Source organism: Pristis pectinata, chromosome 9, assembly GCF_009764475.1.
Source record: "Pristis pectinata isolate sPriPec2 chromosome 9, sPriPec2.1.pri, whole genome shotgun sequence".
NCBI lineage: Eukaryota > Metazoa > Chordata > Chondrichthyes > Rhinopristiformes > Pristidae > Pristis > Pristis pectinata.
The window spans coordinates 23,517,416-23,540,945 of NC_067413.1; the positions used below are offsets into that span (position 1 = coordinate 23,517,416).

Genomic DNA, 23,530 nt, shown 5'->3' on the forward strand with positions numbered 1-23,530 from the left:
GGACAGAGTGCAGGAAAATTGATGCAGTTGAGGCTTGGCTGTTCCGGTTGGCCAGCATCCAAATTCCTGGGCTCCTGACATTTGCATCCTACCCACACCTCATTAGAATCATGGCCATTGAGCTAGCATACAACTGTCTGAGTGTGAAAGACCAGAGATCTGTCTGGTTCTACAACATAGGAATTCATTCACCAAAATTTGCTTTAAAATTTGTAGCTTGCTGTTATTGTAATCATTTTTAATTTATCTTTCATTAATTTGCTAAGATAGCTGTCTAACGAGAAGATTGCAAATATGGAAGCCTATTTAACAAATTGGTAGCCATTTAGAAAAAAATTCTGTTTATATTAAACCATATCTATAGAATTTAGTGCAGCAGCTTGCACTAAAGTCTATAGATATGGTTTAAAGTCTTTGGCAGCTCCTATAAACTCATCTGGAAAGATAAAGGCTGTAGGTACACAGGAACACTCTCAGCTCACCTCTGAGTTCTACTCCAAGTCACACGTCATCCCACCATGAATGAACTTGTTTTTTCCTCATTGTCAAGGGATCAAATTCTGAGTAACCCAACCTATCAGCACCTCCATCTCAAGAACTGCAGCAGTTAAACAAAAAGTTTCACCACACACCCACGCCCAACCATCCAGCCACCTCTCAAGGGCACTTAGAACTGCACAGTAAAATATGATCTTGCCTGCACATCTCAAAAACTAATAATAGTAACAAAAATATTTGCACTCACTTCTCTGTCAAGAGTTGTTTGATTTTTAAACAGGCAGAAATGTCACAATACCTGATAGATATTAAAAGATCAAAAATCTACCCAAGTGATAGAAATAATTTGTATTTAGTTATCAGCGGCACATTTTTGATCAGCATGGACACAATTGGCTGAATAGCTTTCTTCACTGCCCTAAATTTTTGTGAATCCACGATTAAGCAGGTAACTGAAGAATTATTGGTGTGGTGTTTGGTCCTATGTACCAGAATGCCAGTTCTGGTTTCTCTGGGTGCTGATTAACTTGCCCTGGTCATGCCTCCAATGGTCTGGATATTTGACTTTGCAGTTTGATTTGATTCATGAAGTAATTTTGATTAATGGTGGATTCCACTGTCCTGTTTTTCTTAATGTTTGTTTGGACATATAAAAAGGTGAGAGTAATTACAGGGACTGCTGCAAAATGCTCCCCAGGTCTCTTTCACCCAGGCTGCTACATCAGGCAAAGACTTGGAAGGATTAGGTGAACTGTCTTTCTCACACAAACAATTTGCATAAGTTATAACTATATAAAAGGGTCTTAGGATGAGTTCAGAACTGTTGTTTCTTTAATGTTCCATCAGAGTATATATTCTGCCTTCCGATCTATTATATTTCTGCAAAGTTTCAGTCTGTTGACACTAGTTGATAGATGCTCATCTTCTATTTGATATACAAATAGAACTCTTCAACTCACTAAGCCTCAAGAACTGGATTTGAAATTCTCTTCCACATCCCTTCTGCCTCTTTATCTCCTTTTAAATAATTTGTTAAGGGATTATCACCTCATCCTCAACCCCTGCACCCCCTGTCATTCACCAGCCACCATCTCACACCACCCTCTCCCTTCACTACAACTTGAAACCCCTGCATGGGCCTGGTTTTGGAAGCTGGCTTTTCCATGGAGGACGAATGTCTTCAGAAACAATTTGAATTCTAAAGCTGAGTACAGGCATCTCCCCAGATCCATGAGATACAGAGTAGGGTATGAATTAAATCTTCTAACTGGATGCAGAGTGCTACCACTGAGCCAAGACTGAAAAAGAAAAATCCCTGAACTGCTGCCGTTGGGAATAATTCTCTGGAATTGTAGTAAAAGGTACATTTCTGGGGTAGGATAGGGAGAGTTCTACTGTTATAAACCTGAATACTAATTCTACTTTGACATAAATGTTTACAACACGGCAAGATGCCATTTAGTCTTTTAAATTTTGTTAGTTTTTTTCTTTGAGCATGTATAGATAAATATATTTGTATTGAGCTTCTTTATTCATTATTTTAGTGCAGCCACAGATCCCCAAATGAAATAGTTTCACATGAGTTAATTAAGCAGCACATGATCAAAGTTAAGCCTTTAAGTGCATGGACATTTTTAGTGTTCAAGTTAATGCACACAAAATTTAACAAACGATTGGAATAATGTGAAGTCTTTGCAGCACAACTCACCGACGTAGCACGTTGGGACATCAATAAATCCTTTGAGGAAACTTCCCAGTGGGCTGTTTTCCACAGACTGCAGGAACATGAAAAGAAAACAGAAATTACAAAAGCACATCTGGGTTGATGTTCTTTCACATACATGGTTTATATGATGCATTCGTTGCATTTAAATTTCACACTGCCACAAATGCAAATTTATGAGTCTTGTTTTAAAGAGGAGGGCGCTTACTTCCAGAAAACAAAGAATTACTGAAAATTGGATGTGGGATAACTCCAACAAAAGAAGCCATTAGAGTTAGTGAGTGACCAGCTCCCAGAGTCCCAGCAATGCAAATCTCAAACCTTTGGTGGATTGCCTGGACTGTGTTTAGCCCCTTCCAACTGCAGCAGGGCTGAGACTAAGAGCTCGGCTTGTGCTGAACTGGCTGGACTCCACTCACTCCCATTCCACTGCAGTGGGATTCAGAGTGCGCACACAAGCTATGGAGGACCAGGTGCTGAATCCTTCTCCTCCAACGTCTCCTTCTGATCCACTGAAATGAAGGAATGGTAGTGGTGAGTGGGGACGCTCTAGGAACATAGAGTAAGAGACAAAACAACAGGAAAACAAGGGCCCAATCAAGAGCCAGCCATAGTAGGGTGATGGCTTAAAGAATATTGTTTAATAATGTCTGTATTCCTCTCTGCTATTAATTGAGGGTGTACATTCCCTTTCTCTGGAATGTTCCTTGCCCTCACAGCCAGATTTTCTCCAGGAAAACTGGAAGTGTCATTCATGGAATTGCTCTTTGAAGGAACTGGCACAGAAGAAGAGATGGGGCCTGGGGCAGCTCACCCATGATCAGATTGAATGGTGGGGCAGGCTTGAGGGGCTGAGTGGCCTACTCCTGTTTCTATTTTATGTTCTTTCCAATTAGTCTCACTCCATAGCTTCTTCCCTACTGTGGTGCAATGTTTCGTTTCCTGTACATCCCCTTTTAAAAGTTACTATTGAATTGATTCTTATTACAGTCTCAGCCAATACTTTCTGGATCACAATTCCCTGCATTGAGGAAAATGTTCTCCATGCTCTCTGATGTCCAGCCCTTTAGCTAATGGAAAGGTTTCTCAGCATCTACTTTATGATTTTGAATTTCCCCCTCATTGTTCAGGGAGAATAATCCAAGCCTCTTCAGCTTTCCCATTTAATTTAAGAAGTCCATCCTTGGTACATTTCTCTATCTCTTTGCATCCTCTGCAAGGCATTCTTCTTAAAGCAACATTCCCAGAAATAGACACAGTAAGTCCAGCTCAGCCTCCTTAAGCAGTCATTTTCAGGAATTTAAAACAATTGCTTTTGTATTCAGTTCTTTTATTATAAACCTGTCACCTCCGCACCTTGTAGATTTTTAAATTTAAAATGTTCTATGTTTACTACTCAAAACAAAAGCAATTTGCTTTCTACTGGTTTCAGGCACAGAGTACTATCAGATGCAAAACTCCTGCTCACCGCTTCATCCTGCTCTGGTACAGGTGTATTTGTTATCTCTTCCACGTAATTCGCTGGAAACCACAGCTGTTTTTTGCCTCCGTAATCTCCTCGCCACCTGATTGGGGAGGGGATGGAGAAAATATTCAAGATGAGGAATAGAACACCAACAGAATACAAGGAGTAATCCAGCTATGACAACACACTTTCTTTTTTATTTGCCTCTTTGTTCGTTCTCTTGGTCTTTTTGTTCAGTTCTTCCCCATCACTGTCACAGGATAAATTCAATCCAGCTAATCATGACCCAGTCAGTCTGCCCTCACTCATTAGAAGGGAGACAACAGTGTATCAAAGGGGCATTTACTCACCAAAACCTATTCATTGATGCACTGGTCGGGCAACTTTTGTCAGGACAACTTGGCTTCAGACCACACTGCAGCCTTGGTTCAAACATGGACCAAGGAACTGAATTCAAGGGGTAGAGTGAAAGTGACTGCTCTTGACAGCAAGACAGCACTTGCCCAAATGTGGTACCAGAGTACCCTGATAAAACTGAAGTCAATGGGAATCAAAGGGAAAGCACTCCAGAGGGTGGAGTTATAACTAGCGCAAAAGGAACAGGTTGTGGTTGTTGGAGGTCAATCCTCCAGCCCCAGGACATCACAAGAGGAATTCCTCAGGGTAATGTGCTAGGCCTGACCACAATCAGCTACTTCATCCATGACCTTCCTTTCATTATATGCTCATAAATGGGGATGTTTATGGATGATTGTTTAACAAATAATCCCTGCTTGCATGCAGTACAGACGAGACATTCACGGGCTGATAAGTAGCAAGTAACATTTTCATTGCAGAAGTGCCAGGCAATGATCATTTCCAACAAGAGTCTGAACAACTACCCTTGACATTCAATGGCATCAATGTCACTAAGTCCTGCACCATCAATATTCTCAAGGGTCAACGATGAGCAAAAATTTCACAGGATGAGCCACATAAATGCCATGTTTGCAAAAGCAGGTCAGAAGCTGGGTTTCCTGTGATGATTTGTTCACCTCAGAATTAGAATCAGGTTTGTTATCACTGAGTTATATGTCGTGAAATTTGTTGTTTTGCGGCAGCAGTACAGTGCAAAGACATGAAAGTTATTATGAATTACAAAGTAAATAAATAGTGCAACAAAAAAAGGAATAACGAAGTAATGTTCATGGATCTACACACCATAAGGTCTTTCCACCATCTGCAAGGCATAAGTCAGGACTATGATGAAACAGTCTCTATCCCAGAGGGTTGTAGAGGCCAGATCATTGGGGGTACTTACAGAGAAAGAACATTTTTTGAAAGATTGGGTATTTGAGGGCCATTGGGGAACTGGCACAGAAGAGTTATCGAGTCATACAGAATGGAAACAGGCTATCTGGCCCATCACGTCTACACTGGCCAGTGGGCACCCATCCCTAATTAATTCCATCTTCTAACACTTGGCCCATAGCCTTCTATGCCTAGTTGATTTAGGTGTTTATCTAGACGCTTAAATGCTGTCAGCGATTCTGCTTCCACCACACTTTCAGGCAGTGTATTCCAAGTACTCACCGCGCTCTGGGTTAAAAAAGGTCCCCGTCAGATCTCCTCTAAATCTCTTACCCCTTACCCTAAATCTATGTACTTTAGTTTTATCCACCACTGATATGGGGAAAAGTTTCCTGCAGTCTACCCTAGCTATACCCCTCATAATTTTATATACCTCAATTATGTCCCCCCTTAACCTCCCATGGTCCAGGGAAAATAGACCTATCCTCTCCAGCCTCTCCTCATAACTGAAACATTCCATGCCAGTCAACATCCTGGTAAAGAGGAGATGAGGCCTGGAGCAAATCAGCCATGATCATGTTGAATGCCAGTGCACACTTGAGAGGCTGAGTGGCCTACTGCTGCTCTTATGTTTCTTATGTTCTTATGTTGGGTGGATGACCAACAACACTCAAGAAATTCAACATCAACAATGACAAAGCAGGCCACTTCATCAACTGCTTAAACATTCATTCTGTCTCATCACCAGTGGCTGTGGTGAGTACCTTCTACAAAAATGTAGTAATTTGCCAAAGCTACTCCAATAGCATCTCCCAAACCTACAACCTCTAGCACCAAACAGGTGCACGCCAATGCCATTACCTGAGGTTCCCTCCCCACCACCCCCCCACCACCAAGGTTGCACACCACCCTGACTTAGAAATATATTACCAGTCATTCATCAACACCCTCTGAAATATTGAACCATCAGATTAAAACCTGGTTTATAAAGATTGATAAATTGTAGAAATATAGATTATTATTAGTTTTATTTTGAATTAATTTATTACTGATGAGTTATTTTGAGATTTTGCCATGAGTACAGTCAATATTTGCACAGACACACACACAGATGCTTGGTCAAACATATACACATATATGAAAAACACGATGATGCTGGAGGAACTCAGCAGGCCAGGCAGCATCCGTGGAGAAAAGCAGGCGGTCAATGTTTCGGGTCAGGACCCTTCTTCAGGACTGAAGATAGGAAAGCAAGCATTGACCGCTTGCTTTTCTCCACAGATGCTGCCTGACCTGTTGAGTTCCTCTAGCATCATAGTGTTTTTCATCAAGATTCCAGCATCTGCAGTCCTTTGTTTCTCTATATACACATATATGCTTGAGAATGCACACACCACTAAGTATGCACACGCATATACATTGAGCAGATGCCAAGTGTTACACAAGAGTTTAGGACCAGACTTGAAGGTAGAAAGAGATGGGTGGGAGGGCATTAGGCTCTGATATTTTAGTAGGAGAATCTGGATTCAATTCCATCACAGACAAACAAGGTATCTTCTCTCTCTTTACTGTTTGTGAATGTCCTAATAAACTATGTGGTTTCCATATACAGATGACCCCTGTGCTATGGCCATTTGGGTTAGGGAAATTTGTCCATATAGAATTCATCAATCACTACCCAAAAATCTGAGATATAGAACAAGATTCAATCTCATGGAATTTATGTGAAAAAAATAAACAAATAAACACAATTTTTTCTTGCAACTTGTATTTCTTGACGCATGTGCAGATGACATGGCTTCACATTACAGCAAAGCACAATGTGGGCTGTTTTCTAGGAACAAACTCCCCCCTATAAAGAGGGGCTTGCCTATAGTTTCAATTGCTCAGACATTTTTTCGGGAGATTAAACAAGTGGAATGGAAACCATAATGTTGAAACAATATCAATACCAAATCAGAAAAGCCATTTCATCATGTAAATTACATTCAACATCATTGAGAATTATTTTTTTATTCCACGACTTCTTAATTCATGATTGTGAAGCCTATTTTCTAGTAATTCAAACAGGATAAAGCTTACAGGTGTCCAATATACACCATATCTATAGTATTTAATTCTACATTACCTAACAATGAGTTTTTCCTGCTCCAAACATTCAGCCTTTTGCTCCAAATTCTCAGCCATTGGTCTTTCAGTTCAGAATTAACATTCCAGCTGTCAGGATCTTACACTGGGGCCTCGGTCTGTAATGATCCAGATCTCCTCAGCTTCCTTTTACCCAGCACTCGACCTCTCCCTCTCCCACCTCCCCATTCCCCTTTTTTCTTCTTTGCTTATTCAGATGGTTTGACTTTCCCACATTACCATTTTTACCTCTCAGAGATTAAGTCACACTCAGCCTTCATTTGCAATATTTATACATCGCTTTCTTATTATCATTTGCAATCTGAGCTGGCATCACATCCAATTTAGCAAAAAAAAATCAGTTTCAAGTAGAAAATTTGCTGCTTAAGCAAACTCACCATCCACCTTCCTGCTTGTCAACATTGTGAATTATGGCCTGCTTACAGAAGGACAGTTCATCCTCTCGCTGGGCTTTGTAATCGTACAATGCTTTAACTGTGCACTGGAAGAGAGCAAAAACCAAACTTCCTTGAAATAAACTATATACTCACATAGAAACCAGCAATCTTGGATTTTCCCCTCATATTTTTTTTGATCTGGTGTTAAGGCTTCTGTGTAGAGGGTGGGTAAATAGTACTAAACCCTTTAGCCTGTCTCAGAAATCATTGAGGAGACCCACCCCTCTGAAGGCAGGATGACAGGCCTGTACCCAAACAGAATGCAATAAATCCACTGAGACTGGAGTACAGCTAAATGTGGGCCAATGATGCAAGGGATTGGAACCAGGATAAAGTTCTATCTTACCTTTCCGAACAAGTGTCTTAACCAGCATTAGAAGGGCACCAACAAATAAGCAATGTGCATTTTCCACATTAGATACCCTGCAGCCTGAGTGAAACTATCATTTCAGTGTCCAGTATTTGTCTCTACACAGAAGGAACTTAATTAAGATGTCGGCAGACTTACTTCAAATTAGCCCACACAACAAAAAGAGAAAGGATCCAGCCTGACTCTAATACTGAAAGGAGAATGTGCTGACCTCCTGTATCATCCAAACCAATGGACTAAGATGATCAGCGATCTTTATCTTACCCTTGCTGTTGGCATCTTATTGGCTTCAACATAAAAATGAGGAGTCCGCATTTCATACAAGGCTCCGTAGTCCAGTTCCTAAAATAAAAGTAAATAATAATCAGTAAAGAAAACGGCCTGGAGACACAAGAGACTGCAGAGGCTGGAATCTGGAGCAACAAACAATCTGCTGGAGGAACTCAGTGGGTCGAGCAGCATCTGTGGGCGGTAAGGAATACTGATGCAGGGTTTTGACCCGATACATCGAAAATTCCTTTCCTCCCACAGATGCTTTTTGACCTGCTGAGTTCCTCTAGCAGATTGTTTGTTGCTAAGGAAAACAGGCTGTTAAGTGAATGCCCGCTTCAAGAAGAGCATCAGCACAAGATTGAGCAAGAGAGTTTTAATTCATTTTTCATTAATACTTTTTTTTATCTTCATCATGATTATAACCGGCTGTTAGGCGAATCGACCCCAGACCTATATCCAGGTTTGGCTTTGATTAGTTGCTTGTTTGGTGACTGCTGCCAAACTAGCAGCCAATAATTCTTTCCATAAAGGAGACAACCTCCCCCATGTATAGATATTCTTGGTAAACCTTAAAGTAAAAGAAGTTCTTCTTTGTCTTCAAAATAGTGCCATTGGATCTTTCACAACCACCTGTGATGGCAAATAGGCTATTCTGAAAAGACAACATTTTTGAGAGTGCTATACTCCCTCAAGATCATTATGCTGGATTGTCATCCTAGAATGTATGCTCAGTTCTCCCGACTAAGACAACGAATGCACTGTCTCCATGTTCAGAGTCAAGATTGTCAATGCTGACAAATACAGAGTTATGTAATCTGAAATGATATTTAGCTGATTTACTTCAAAAAAGTTCAATTTTTTTTCCATTCAAATCAGAATGCTTCAAAAAGCAGCTGCTGGGATTGTTTCCTGGAACTCCTGATTTTCCGGGAGAGGACATCTCTCCTAATTTACTTCCCCTTGCAGAACAAATATACAGTATATTGGCTTGGGGTTAAAACAAAAAAAAAGGCTGGAAAAGCTTAGCAGGTCAGGCAACATCTGTGTAAACAGGAACAGTTAACAGTTCTGATTTTATTTCAGATTACCAGCATCTGCATTATTTTTTGATTTTCATTAACTTGTGATTCGAATTTCCCCTTTGTTTAGGCCCTAACCTTCCTCACCCATGCAAAATTCCACAGCTATTTGGTAGGGGGACAATTGGGATGCCATACAATTGCACTGTGTATGGGACTCTTCTGCCCATTGTATTTGTCTGTTTTTCCATTTGGAAAAGTGTTGTGTGGTAGATAGAAACATGATATAAGAGCAACTTCGATGATAAATACTGAGCTAAAGCTATAAGTTGTACATACACCAGTCTATTTAAAAAGGGGACTGGAATATGAAGCTATGTTAGAGTCAATTGAAGATAGAACATTAACTTTTATTTAATTAGTAACATTTACACTGCAAAAAAAATTCAAGCTGGTACACAGGATGTATAAAATATTGAATGATTCATTTGATACATTATGGAAGATGAGCAAAGATTTGGTCAAAGAGGTAGATTTTAAAGAAAAAAGAAAGAGTTTTAGAGGCAGACCAATTTATGGGGAGATTCTAGAGCTTTGAACCTAACCCACAAGGCTGCGTCCTCAGCCCCCTACTCTACTCCCTATACACTCAGGACTGCATGGCCAGATTCTGCTCTAACTCCACCTACAAGTTTGCAGATGACACCACTGTAGTGGGCTGAATCTCAAATAACAATGAGTCGGAGTACAGGAAGGAGATAGAGACTTTAGTGGCATGGTGTCAGCAAAACAAAAGAGATGGTCATTGTCTTCAGGAAGGGGGGTGGTGCGCACACTCCTGTTTACATCAATGGTGTCGAGGTCAAAAGGGTTGAAAGCTTCAAGATCCTGGAAGTGAACATCACCAATAGCCTGTCCTGGTCCAACCACATAGACACCATGAAAGTGCACCAGTGCCTCTAATTCCTCAGGAGGCAAAAGGAATTTGGCATGTCCCCTTTGACCCTCAGCAATTTATATCGACGCACCATAGAAAACATCCTATCTGGATGCATCACAGATTGGTATGGCAATTGCTCTGTCTGAAACCACAAGAAACTGCAGAGAGCTGTGGACACAGCTCAGCACATCACGGAAACCAGCTTCCCCTCCATGGACTCTGTCTACACTTCTTGTTCGCTCAGTGAAGCAGCCAACATAATCAAAGACCCCACCCACCCTGGACATTGTCTCTTCTCCCCCCCTTCCCACCAGGCAGAAGATACAAAGGTCACGTACCACCAGACTCAAGGACAGCTTCTATTCTACTGTTATAAGATAGTTATAATGATCCCTAATATGATAAGATGGACTCTTGACCTCACAATCTACCCTGTTATGGCCTTGCACTTTATTGTCTGCCTGCACTGCACTTTCTATGTAAATGTAACAATTTATTCTGCATTTTGATATTGTTTTCCCTTGTACCACCTCAATGCACTGTTGTAAGGAAATGATCTGTATGGATGGCAAAACAAAGTTTTTCACTGTACCTCGGTACATGTGACAATAAGAAACCAATTTGCCAACTTCTCATCTGGATGAAATTCTGCAACCAGTTGGCACTAACTAGTGCACAGAGACATTGAGTTCACTTTGCTGATCAACTTTTTCCAACCTATCGCCATTTAAATAATACTCTGCCTTTCAGTTTTTCCTACTGAAATGGATACTTTCACATTTATCCATGTTATACTGCATTTGTCACATATTTGCCCAAATTACTCGCCTTGCCTAAATCAACCAGATAACCTGAAGTACTTTGCAACCAGAGATATTTCTGAAGGGTAATCATTGCTACCATTTGACAAACACAAGAGGCAATCTACATTTATTAGATTCTATAGTTAATTTGTTTCATGGCTATCTTGGATGAGGAAGGAATGTTAGCCAACATCCTGGGAGAAATCCTTGCTCTTTCCAAAATAATGTCATAGAATCTTTATGGAAATAAATTGTTTACCCATCCTCACTCGCCATTCTTAATTTCTTTTGTCCAAAGAAGATGGATACCTGTTATTCTCCTGCAACTGCTCTTGTCTGGAAATGCATTGACAAACAGAAGGAAAATAGGGTACAAAATTGCCTTGCAGAAAACTCACCCAGCTATTAATTCTCATTTTATTTTTAAGCAGAGCAACTTTATTGACCTCCTTCCACAGTCTTGTGTACTTTAGGAAGGATGCAAAATAACAGAGAGTGGTAAATCTGCCCAAATTTATGAAAATATTCCTGACTCCCAAGAAAACAATAATACTCTTAAACTTGATACATCACGTGCTCCCCATGTGCTCTCCAGTATATCCCAATGTTCTCAGGAACAATATATTTGCGTAAGATTAAGAATCTTTCATCGGATGAACAGTGTAGGTAACCTGCTGCCAGGTTCTTGCTGGGGACATTTCTCAGTTTGTCCATGGGATATGGGCAATCTGGCACGACAGCTTTTATTGTTCATCCTTGGTTGCTTTGAGTTTGTGTATTTTGTATATATGTGTATTCACATGAGCGTGTGCGTATATAACTGTCCACAGTACAAGTTACTACAAGAGGATTAAAGTTTTTACACCACAAGTCCTGCAACACTAAAGGCACTTCCTTGCTGATCTAATCAATAGCTAATCACCTACCTCAGGATTGCTTGTCCCGTTCTTCATGCAGCAGATTTGTATACGAAAATGAAGACCAATACCAAACAGCAGCAGGTAAGCAGGAAAGCAAGAAAAAAAAGAAAAAGTAAAGGAATAAATTCCTCATTTTCCCCACTTACTGTTGTGCCCATTTTCTCCAACGTTTCCTCATTGATTGGATATCGCAGTTTCATTTTCCGGTACAGAGAGTGCTTTTCGTAATAATTCACCAAGTCAACCAGGCTCTCAAATTCTGCTGAGCTTCCCAACATGAAAAGGCGTCCCTCCTGCTGGATGCGGCAGTGTTTAATTTTCCCCTCCGCCCTGGAAATCACAAACCAGATGGGTTCTATAAATTACCTTAGAAAACTTATTTTCATTGATTAGGTACATGATACTAGCATTAGAGTGACTAATTACAAGAGAACTACGTTTTCAAAAGATCTCACAACTCAGTAGAACATAGAACATTACAGCACAGTACAGGACCTTCAGCCCACTATGTTATGCCGACATTTTATTCTGCTCTAAGATCTATCTCACCCTTCCCTCCCACATAGCCCTCCATTTCTCTATCATTCATGTGCCTATCAAAGAGTCTCTTAAATGTCCCTAATGTATCTGCCTCCACCACCTCTGCCGGCATTGCGTTCCATGCACCCACCACACTCTGTGTAAAAAACTTACCTCTGACATCACCCTATACCTTCCTCCAATCACAAAATTAATTTACTAGATTAATTTACAAAATATTTTTGAATGATTCTAGATGTATTGAGTGAATTTTCTACTCAAGATGAAGGACATTCGTGCTGGGATGTCGTGCATCTCAGCTCAGAGTCATTCCACCTGGTGGGATATTATAGTGGCCTGAAAGTTTACGAAAGGTGTTTACATCCATACACTATCTGTACAGAAATGTGGATCAATGCAGAAGTCCCAATAATCAGTGGAGCTGTCTGCCACTGCTAAGTTCATCATGCTCTGACAATGGAGAGTCCAGTGGTAAAGCACAAACTTCTGTAATTTCCCTGCAGTTACAGCGGGAAATTTGTCCAGAAGGTTAGAACAAACACATGTTCAACAATCCCATTCATACCTTAGGGATTTACAATTGGAAAGGCCTGGTTGATCAAATTAGTGCTGATTCCTCCAGGAAATGCTCCACCGAGGATCTACTCAAGGTAAGAACAGGTTTTACAGTCGGCAAGCAGTGAGTGCAGGCATGAGCTACTCTGAGGAAACTCTGTATGAATATTTTTTCCTTTCTTCAGATCAATCATACCCTGGCTTCCCAAATAAGACTATTGTTGCTCCTAATTTGGGGCTGTTTCCCCTCTCCATGTTGACAAAACCTAATTCATACCAGGGGTCAAATGAGATTTTTTTATCTTTCCATTCTGGTTTAAATTTGAACCTAAATCACACATGTAAATATATTGTACCATCCCTCAAATGATACAACATTTTATCAGTTGCTTACATTCATGGTTGACTCATGCAGGAACTCTCTATTCACTGCCTGAATGATTGACCATTTCATTTGTATGAGTCTTTAAAGTGAAATCTGTGTAGCTTATAAAAATATTAATTCAGACATAAAATTCACGATCACTTACCGGAAAGATATAGCGTAAGAGTTGGGCTCATTCCTCATTCGGACCAAGAAGGCTCCATCCCGTGGTACTCTCATTAACATGTGCTCAGCCTGTAGCCGTGTCAAGTTGGCATGGTACCACCTAATGGAACAACTTATTCTTAGACTTGTGTTCCCATTTCACAAAGCATTCTCATCTCAAATAATGTATCTCCACATTTTCATACTCTGAGTTCTGTAGTTTCTTTTCTAGTTCCTGGAACCTCACATCTCCCAAACCTGTGATCTTCATATCTCAGAGGGCAGTGGGTGTGTGGGTATTTCAGCACACTTAGTTCTTTTCCAACTCACACAACACCCCAACTTGGACATACATCACTGATCTTTCACTGTTTGTGGGTCAAAATCACGGAACTACATCTCTAGGTCTATTGAAGGATGACCTCACCACAAGGATTTTCAGCAGTTCATGAAGAAGGCCCACCATCACATTTACTAAGCCAACATTAGACAGCCAATAAATATCCACCTTGGCTGTATCTCCAAGATGAAAGCCGCTGCAATGAAAATCTTTGACCCTGCTTTTTATGCTCCAGGCTTGGTAACACTGAAACACTGCTTGGTTTAACTCACATTTTCTCTTACACTCCTCAGTCATGATAATTAAATTTCTTAATCAAAAAATGGGTAAAAACAGCAAAGCACAGAGAAAGGCAAAGTATTTAAAGTATTTTTGTGGGGTTCCCATGACAACATGCAGAGCAGAGTTCCTGCAAATATGTTAAAATGCCTTCCCCTTTCCATCTTAGTTTTGTCAACTGAAATAGCTAAGCTAGACATACTCTATATAACACTCACTCTTTACTTTCATGAGCATTTGGCTGTGGTACTGGGTCAGTCAGTCTCATTTCAAATTCATTGCAACGCAGTGGAACCTCCCGGTAATGACTGATCAGTGTATAAAGGCTGTCAAAGACCAGGTTGTCAGTCAGGTAGAACTTTGTCGTGCCAGCTTCTTGTCGTGAATGGATACGGCAATGCTGAACCCGTCCTGATCTCCTGTATGAATGGAAAATGTAGGTTAGATGAAAATCACTTGATTATAGAAGGCAGGTAGAGATTCTGTCTTTATAGTAAATCCAGGAGTATTAATTCTCTGGGCAGTACTCCTCACTAATTTTTTTGCTGAGAATCTCCATCCTAACCAAAGATCACTCTGTAAAATGCACTGTGCTAAATATGAACAGAGTTTGTCAATTCTCCTCATTTATTCCTCTTCATTTTAATCATGCCACTATTGGGATCTGTCAAATTCTCTTCAGGCACAACTTTATTAAAGGGAGGAGGAAATATTTCAAGACAACTCTTTCAGTTGCTTCTTGAAAACTTAATGGCCTTCCTTCCTCCAATGGAAATTCCTTGTTTTCTTTTTTAGAGAGCAAGTATAAGAGAAACACAGGTTAGAATCTTGGTTTTTATACCCCTTTGCGAAATATTACATTCCAAAATCCTTTGAATGGAAAAGCAAATGGAACAGCAATTTGTAACCATGGATGGAGAAGAATTGGTTTACAACAACAGATTGGGTTCGAAGGAAATGAATTCAACTCGCTAGCTTATGAGAATATAAAAAGAAAGGTCCACTGCAAAGGCCATTATCATCCTGGGAAAAGATGTGGGGGTATCTGTTTAAAAAACACCAAATAAATATAATGCTAACACAGAAATTATCAAAGTATTGGACATTATCCATGTGATGCTTTTGTCACCAGCTAATGACTTGAAGTTGACCGTAATCGTATCAAATGTATGGAAAATGCTCCTTAGCATTGGGAATGTTACTTCATTCCATTGTCATCAGGTTATTTGAGGTCATCTACAACAACCCAGACTGAGAGTAATATTTTAAATGTTTTAAGTGCAAGCACAAATGAAGAACTATTGCAACATTTCCACTTGCTGGTCTAACTTTTTTCATACAATCTTCACATCTGTGTTTGAAGTAGGTGCAACTCCAATTAGAAATGAGTTTAAAATATCTCAGTTTCATTTCACTTTGGAAGCCAATAGTTGTCACAGAGAGGGGTTTTAATACCATCATTGTGGACTTGGATTATAGTCAGCTCCTACTCACAAGGTAAAAATTGAGCATACTGAAAAACTACACCACTCAACCCCTACCTCTCTGAATTATGTTTCATTCTCTTCAAAACCACTATACCTTCCACTACTGAACATAAAGAAGCTCATTGCTCATTTTGTAGCAGCTAATCACCTGTGATTGAATGGAAAGGACCCTACTTGCAAATGACACCTGCCAGTCTAGAATTATTGGCATCAAACTGAAGTGATGTCATTGTACAATGAAATGACTTTTCCTAAATTAAAATAAAGACCATTTGCTTAGCAAGAGATCAAATTAGTGAAGCTTAGCATGTTTTCAAATAATCAGGGTAGATTAAATTTTGTGGCAATGAAACTGGACAGAGGCCACTTTTTCTGGACTTCTGAATCTTTCCCCCTGGGTTCATGTCTGTGACTCATTTCCAAAACCCAATTGTCTTTATTTGCATATAAGTGCCTAAGCACTGCAGCCTTGAGTTCTAGGCTTCGACAAACACTTTTCATTCAAGGTGATTGAGGTAGAGAATTATAAGGTGCAGGTATTACTAATCATAGTACAAAGATTCTGGGACTTGACAATCTGGAGAGTTTTACTGCTGCTTTCTGGCCATCTTAAACATTTATTACAATGATCTATTTGCCATTGTCCTTTATCCACCGTGACAGTCCCTCAAGAAACCGATACAGCACAAGTCCTTGGGTGTACCATTCTGTGCCTTAATAATTGGAAACATAGGAACCATCAGAAGAGATGAAGGTCAAGTAGTATCTACATAATATATAGTCCCCTAGGAATTATTACCCCTGATAATACCACTAGGCAACACAGGTAAACATGAGGACCTTACTAAGGAGAAGTGGGCAAAAGGGTAACTCTGCTATCTCCAGTATGGAGTACTGCTCACATTGTTTTCTCTCTCTCTCTCCCTGGTTTTCAAAGTGCCGGCCACATTCAGCTAGTGTGATACTACATAGAAGATAGAACAGTACACCACACCACAGGAACAGGCCCTTCAGCTCACGATGTCTGCACCGACCATGATGCCAAATTAAACTGAACTTAGCTGCCTGCATATGACTCATATCCCTCCATTCCCTGCATGTTTATGTGCCTGTCTAAATGCCTCTTAAATGTCACTGTCATGTCTGCTTCCACCACCACCCCTGGGAGTGCATTCCAGGCACCCACCACTCTCTGTATAAAAAACTTACCCTGCACATCTCCTTTAAACTTGCCTCCTCTCACCTTAAAGCAATGTCCTCTAGTATTTGACATTTCTACCCTGGGAAAAAGACTCTATCTACCCTATCTATGCCTCTCATAATTTTATAAACCTCCATCAGGCCTTCCCTCAGCCTCCAACACTCCAGAGAAATATGGGCTCATTTCAGATAGCCACAATTTCTGTGATATCACCTTGGTGACGGCACTATCAAACATTCACTAGGGCTTTGCCACTTTTTGCAGAAGATTACTCAATAGCAACAAAAGAGAATGTTAATGAAAATTTAAAGAAAATTGCAAATCTGGAAATCTGAAATAAAAACAGAAAATGCTGGAAACACTCAGCAGGTCAGGCAGTATCTGTGGTAAGAGAAACGGTTAACATTGCAAGTCCGAGACCCTTCCTCAGAACTGGGAAAGAGAGAAAACATATCAGTTTTCAGTGGCAGAGGAGGTGGGGAGGGATGAGTAGATCAAACGGAATACCTCTGAAAGGGTTGGACCAAATGAGTTAATGTAACAGTTCGAATCAGATTATGCTTCTTTTTCTGTGTAATGTGTTACTGATAGCAACATTGTGGCTTGTACCAAGCAGGCCAGGTTATACTAATAGAAAAAGAAAAATGGAGCCAAAATGATGACAGGCAGAAATGGCCAAATCTGATACAGACAGGAAGAAAGAGCAAGACATCCAAAGTTGAAGAATTCAACACTAAGTCCAGAAGTCTGCAACTTGCCCAGGTGGAAGCTGAGGTGATGTCTCTCAAACTTACACTGGGTCTCTCTGCAATGTTGCAGGAGGCCACAGAGAGATAGATCAGAATGGAAGTGGGATGGAGAATTAAAGTAGCATCAGGTGCTCCCCAAACCAATCACCCATAAGATATAGGAGCAGAATTAGGCAGTTTGACCCATTAGGTCTGCTCCACCATTCAATCATGGCTGATCATTTTTTCAACCCCATTCTCCTGCCTTCACCCAACCTGCACTTGGCTTCTCAAATGCAGAGGTGACCACAATGAACACCAAATGTAGTCCACTAGATCGAAAGATATACAAGTGAACTGCTGCTTCACTTGAAAGGACTTTTTAGCTTCCTGGATGGTGGAAAGAGAAGACATGCAAGGACAGGTGTCACATGTCTTACGGTTGCATGGGAAAATACCATAAGATGGCAAGTAATTGGTGAGAATGGAAGAGTGTACCAGGGAGTATGAAAGAAGCAGTCCCTTCCAAGTGTTAAAAGAAGATAGGAGGGGATTATATACGTGTCGCGGTGGAATCTTATTGGAACTGGCAGAATTTGTGAAGGATCATTCAATGTGGAGGTTGGTGGGGTGAAGGTGAGGAGCAGGAGAACTCTGTTCTTGCTCTGTCCAGGATGGCTGGAAATAGATGAGATGTGGTCAAGGACTCTGTCCACTATGGTAGAGGGGAAGCCACAGTTCAGGAAGAAGGAAGACATTTCAGAGGCACCTATGCAGAACATTTCACACTGAAGCAAACGCAACAGAGACAGAGGAGCTGGAAGAATGGAATGGAACCTTTACATGAGGCAGGGTGGGAGGAAATATAATCGATATTGCTGTGGGGTTGTAAGGGATGTTTGTTCAGTCACATCCCTGAGATGGAAAGGGACAGATCCAGAAAGGGAAGGCAAGATGGAGATGGACCATATGAAGGTGAGGGCAGTGTGAAAACTGGCAGCAAAAGTAATGACATTTTTGATTCTGTATGAGTTCAGGAAGCAGCACCACCAAGGCAATCACTGATGTACAGGAAAAAGTGTTGAGGGAATGGGCCTCAATAGGATTGAAACAAAGACAGTTCCTTATTCCCAGAAAAAGACAGGGGTAGCTTGGGCCCAACTAAACACTCATGGCTGAAAAGGTGGATGTAAGTTATGCAGGTGTGGATGGGACACCAGGGAAACACAGGAAGTGTGTCCAATAAATTATTATGTCACTCCTGCCGATGTCAGCTCTCATGACACTTCTCTGCAACCCAGCTATTGAGAGAGTTGGCACTTATGTCAGCACATAAACCTGCCAACAGTTGGCGTCTTTTGCTGTCAGTTTCTTGGATGAAGACTTTCAGGTGCAATTGTAGAAACATAATGTATTTTTTCTATTATTCCCTAGTCTGGTTGTATTTGCCACCTTGTCCTCCAGTCAATGATAACATAAACAATGAAATGTTTAGTAAGACATATAGCCAAGCTATCTGACAGTGAAGTGCGTGAACCAAACATTATTCCTTCCTTATCAGACTTGTTCAGGAGTTCACTGCTGCAGTGTTCAGACAGAACTATCATTTAAAAAGCTGCACTCTAATATCCATGTCCTCTAGAAGATTACACAAAATTTCCACAGGGCTCACAACAATTAATATGTAAATATAGGGACTCCTGTATAAGTAGCCTCTAGATTAGATCTTTGTTCATTGGTATCAAAGTGGTTCTAACTCACCATATGGAAATTCCTTGGAATAGCCCATCTGTTGAATTGGCCTACATCAATATTATTAATTGAATTTTGGTTTAACTACGCATCTAGTTGCTACCTACCAGAAAGATAGGGTATAGTCCCCCACAAATGTTTCGCTCTCCCGGACAAGGAAGGTGCCATCTTTTCCACCAGTCTCTGTGCAGTACTCGTGGAGGAGCTTCTCTGCTATCTGACGACCATCTCGCCCTCCACCGAGTTTTCCATGAAACCACTTTTCACTGAAGTGCAAATCGTTGTTGTTGAATTCCTGCTGAGAGCCACAGACCGATTCGTATAAGCATCTGATATCAGGGCTGAATATATGAAAATCAACAGACAGCCAGAGCTCTCACTACCTTTTGGTGGAGAGCCACAAAATCAACCACTGTCTTATTTGAGAGTGGTTCTCTGGAATGCTGTTCCAAAGCAATGGAGTGAACTTCCACAAAGACCACAGAAAAGGCAGAAGAAGCTAGGCCCAATTATTTTATCAACCGGTTATATTTTAATGGGGCTCCTTCAATCAAAATGGTAACTGGGATGATCATCTTACATTTTTGTACTCCCGCCTTAAGCATTTTTTGTCATGCTTATTCCCAAAGATCACAAACCTCCCAACCCATCCATGTATGTAATTCCATGTAAATAATCATATTGAGCCAGGGATCAAACAGTAAATATTGTCACTGAATTATATCACATCCTTTTCTTGGCTTTTGGAAAGCAATTTCATAAACACTCTATAAGGTTGTGACTTAAGCTAAAGCTACTAAATAGATCAATGAACTGGTCCAGAACCATAATCATTATGCAGTATTATTCTATTCCCTAAAGAAGTACCAGCCAGCTACTCAAAAAATGATGTAAGTAACTCTATTAAAAGTGGAGATTATAAACTGAAGAAAAAGCTTGTTGTTCATATCATGAAATGACCAATTAGGTTTTACTCTTCAGCCTAATAGCATCCATGGGACACCCTTAAGTTGGATTAGTGTCCGATAATTCTCCTGCAGAAAATGACCTCTGCCAATTCCCACCATTAGCCTAAGTAAATTAATTTTCTTCCTAAAATATCATGATGCAGTTCACCCAATTGCCGTGAGGATGTGTGTGATATGATACTGGGGCAAAAAAGCTAGGTACATTTCAGCTATATTTCTGCCCTGACAGCCAATTTAGAGCCATGGAGCACTACAGAATGGATACAGGCCCTTTGGCCCAACAAGTCCATGTCAACCACGATACCCACCCAGCTAGTCCCAATTTCCTGCATTCTACAACATATCACTCTAAGCCCCACCTCTCCCTGTACCTGTCCAAGTGCTCCTTAAATGATACTATTGCACCTGCCTCAACCACTTCCTCTGGCAGCTCATTCCACATAGTTACCACACTCTGCATGAAAAAGTTGCCTCTCAGTCCCATTTAAATCTTTCCCCTCTCATCCTGAACCAATGCCCCCTAGTTCTGGACTCCCTTACCCTGGGGAAAAGACTGTTGCCATCCACCTTATCTATACCTCATAATTTTAAGCACCTCTATAAGGTCGCCCCTCATTCTCCTACGTTCCAAGGAATAAAGACCTAGCCTGGCCAACCTCTCTCTATAACTCAGGCCTATTAGTCCTGGCAAACATCCTTGTAAATCTTCTCTGCACTTTTTCCATATCTTTTCTATAATAGGGCAACCAATACTGTGCACAATACTCTAAGTGCGACCTCACCAATGACATGAACAACTGCAACATATGTCCCAACTCCTATACTCAGTGCCCTGACTGATGAAGACCAGCATGCTAAATGCCTTTTTCACCACCCTGTCTACCTGTGATGCTGTTTTCAATGAGCTATGCACGTGTACTCTGTTCTATTACACTCCCCAGTGCCCTCCCATTTATTATATGTCCTATGCTGGTTTGATTTTCCAAAATGCATTACCTCACACTTATCTATATTGAGATCCATTTGCCAATCCTCAGCCCACTTCCCTAACTGATCAAGATCCTCCTGTAATCTACAATAATCTTCTTCACTATCAACAACACCTCAAACTTACTGATGAAGCCTCGTGCCTCGCATCCAAATCATTTATATAAATGATGAATAACAAGGATCCCAAAGTCGACCCCTGCAGCACACCAGTAGTCACCGGCTTCTTTTCAAAGAATACTTAAAAGTGGACAACAGTGAACCTCACTATGTGCAGGCGGGAGGATAAAGTCATCATTTCCAATACTGAATACCTTTGAGAGGCTGTTTTGGATGGATCCCCAATGACAAGAAATGGCACAACTCTCTTCACCTCTCAAGCTCAAGCAAGACCACAAAGACAGAGGATAGTTGATGCCAGTACAGTTGTACTCCAGAGCGAGTTAGTGCCTTCAAACGAAGGGTTAAATAAAAACTGTTTGCATACCTCTTTCTGTTCTTCTTCCTCTTCATCCTCATTGTTCTGATACCTGGATGTTTCCTCAGAGTAATAGATCTTATTACTAGTCAGGACAAAGTAATGAGGACTCCAATTCTGCAAAGAATGAACACATACCTTTGTAAAATTACAGCTCTGATTTCCATCTCCTGACTCTTGTGCCTAGGGACTATACCACCTTATTTTCCCCAATATACGACCTTACAAGCCACTGCTACATTTGTAGTAGTTACTGGAAAGCTCTTGAGAACAAGTGTCTTCTAACCAATTGCACTGGGGAGTCTTTGCTTCTTTTCAGTGAGTCACTGCAAGAGTGCAGAGGTTTATCGGAATTGTGTGCACAAATTAATGCTGCAGAAAAATGTGCATGATGCTTATCCCATGCATTCCGTGAGGTTCTTGAGTTCAACCAGCTGATCTTTTAGCATGGGAACTAATATCTTTAAATCTACTATAGTCCTGGTAAAATGATCTGAACATGCTTTTCAATTATTTAATACATTGTGACCCTGACAGGATTTACACAGACATTCCGAATCTGCCCAATGGTGAAATATGAATAGGAAAGAAGAAAAATGTGTCCATCTTTCACCTCCAGTCCTTTTTTCTTTTGAAGTGAGATTTTTTCTCTGTTTAATCTTTAAGCCTTATTCCTCCTAAGCTCCAATTCTATGCACACTACCTCTTTCCTATGTTCTCACGATATTGAAAAAAAAGCCCTGTCGCACCACACTAAGTCATCACTTCCATTCCATTGCTTTCCCCATTTTATCCTGCTTCTACAACCTTCAAGGTCAAATCTCAAGCTGAGAATTACCTTTATGATTTTCTATATTTGTACAACAGATTTTAAGCAAATTTTCTCAAATAAGCAGAAGTTATTGGGACTGGAAAGGAAGAATAGTAGAATAATACCGGCAATGGAAGGTGATGGTGATGGTGTACGGGGAGGACTTACATGATCAATGGGATCCTCTAAATACAGGATTCCATTTTTAATGGAGTTACTGATGTCATTTTCTGAGTAACTGGCTGATGACACCTCTTCATACAGGTTACCTTCCACGAGTTTCTTGTGCTTTATGCCAAAAGTAAAGAAAAAAATGAACATTATTTTGTAAGACTGAAAGCCAACTCAGTAAACCTAAGCACACACAGTACTGTTATGTCCTCAACAGATATTTTTTGATTTATTAATCAAATAAGTTAAAAAAAAAGTTCAGAAGACATCCTTCTGAATTGGAACAAAGGAGAAAGAACAGGCCATTCACTTCCTTCAGCCTGTCTCATTATTTAATGAGATTGTGGCTGATTCATTACCAAATTTCATAAACATCCATTAATCTCAACTCATTAAACAACTACAAAGCTTTAAATGACAAGGTGTTTTTTAACTTCTGAGAGTCCTGGTGCTAATTTTTATAGTATATCCCTTACCCCCGGACCCCCAGTTGAAATTCCTTCTTTCCATCCATCCTATAATACTTCCTCTTAATTGCTTGAAAACTTAGATCATATTATCCCCTAACCAAATTCCAGGCAATAGACCCTCTGCTTTGTGCAATCTCTTTGTAATTTAACCCTTGGAACCCAGGTATTACCCTGGTAACTCTAAGCGGCACTAGGTCAACAAGTCCATCCTAAGGTGTGATGCCACTCACATTACCCTTGGTGTGATATAAACAGGACTAAGCAGAGATGTAGCATTATTCTGTGCATTCATACTCAAATCCATTAGATGTACAGTTCATAATTCTATCAGCCTTACTGAATACTTTC

At 40.5% G+C, this 23,530-nt stretch overlaps 1 protein-coding gene across 1 annotated transcript in view; it reads right to left on the reverse strand.

The window, feature by feature from the left end:
- The window catches only part of LOC127574583 (1-phosphatidylinositol 4,5-bisphosphate phosphodiesterase gamma-1-like), a 190,845-nt gene that overhangs the window by 30,786 nt on the left and 136,529 nt on the right, over positions 1 to 23,530 (reverse strand). The window contains exons 14-23 of the mRNA XM_052023701.1: positions 22,710 to 22,829; positions 21,740 to 21,847; positions 19,405 to 19,592; positions 14,348 to 14,548; positions 13,512 to 13,631; positions 12,033 to 12,216; positions 8,196 to 8,273; positions 7,502 to 7,605; positions 3,690 to 3,786; positions 2,207 to 2,273 (exon numbers count right to left, since the gene is read on the reverse strand). Coding sequence (XP_051879661.1) covers positions 2,207 to 2,273; positions 3,690 to 3,786; positions 7,502 to 7,605; positions 8,196 to 8,273; positions 12,033 to 12,216; positions 13,512 to 13,631; positions 14,348 to 14,548; positions 19,405 to 19,592; positions 21,740 to 21,847; positions 22,710 to 22,829 — 1,267 coding nt within the window. The remainder of the gene's footprint in view (positions 1 to 2,206; positions 2,274 to 3,689; positions 3,787 to 7,501; positions 7,606 to 8,195; positions 8,274 to 12,032; positions 12,217 to 13,511; positions 13,632 to 14,347; positions 14,549 to 19,404; positions 19,593 to 21,739; positions 21,848 to 22,709; positions 22,830 to 23,530) is intronic.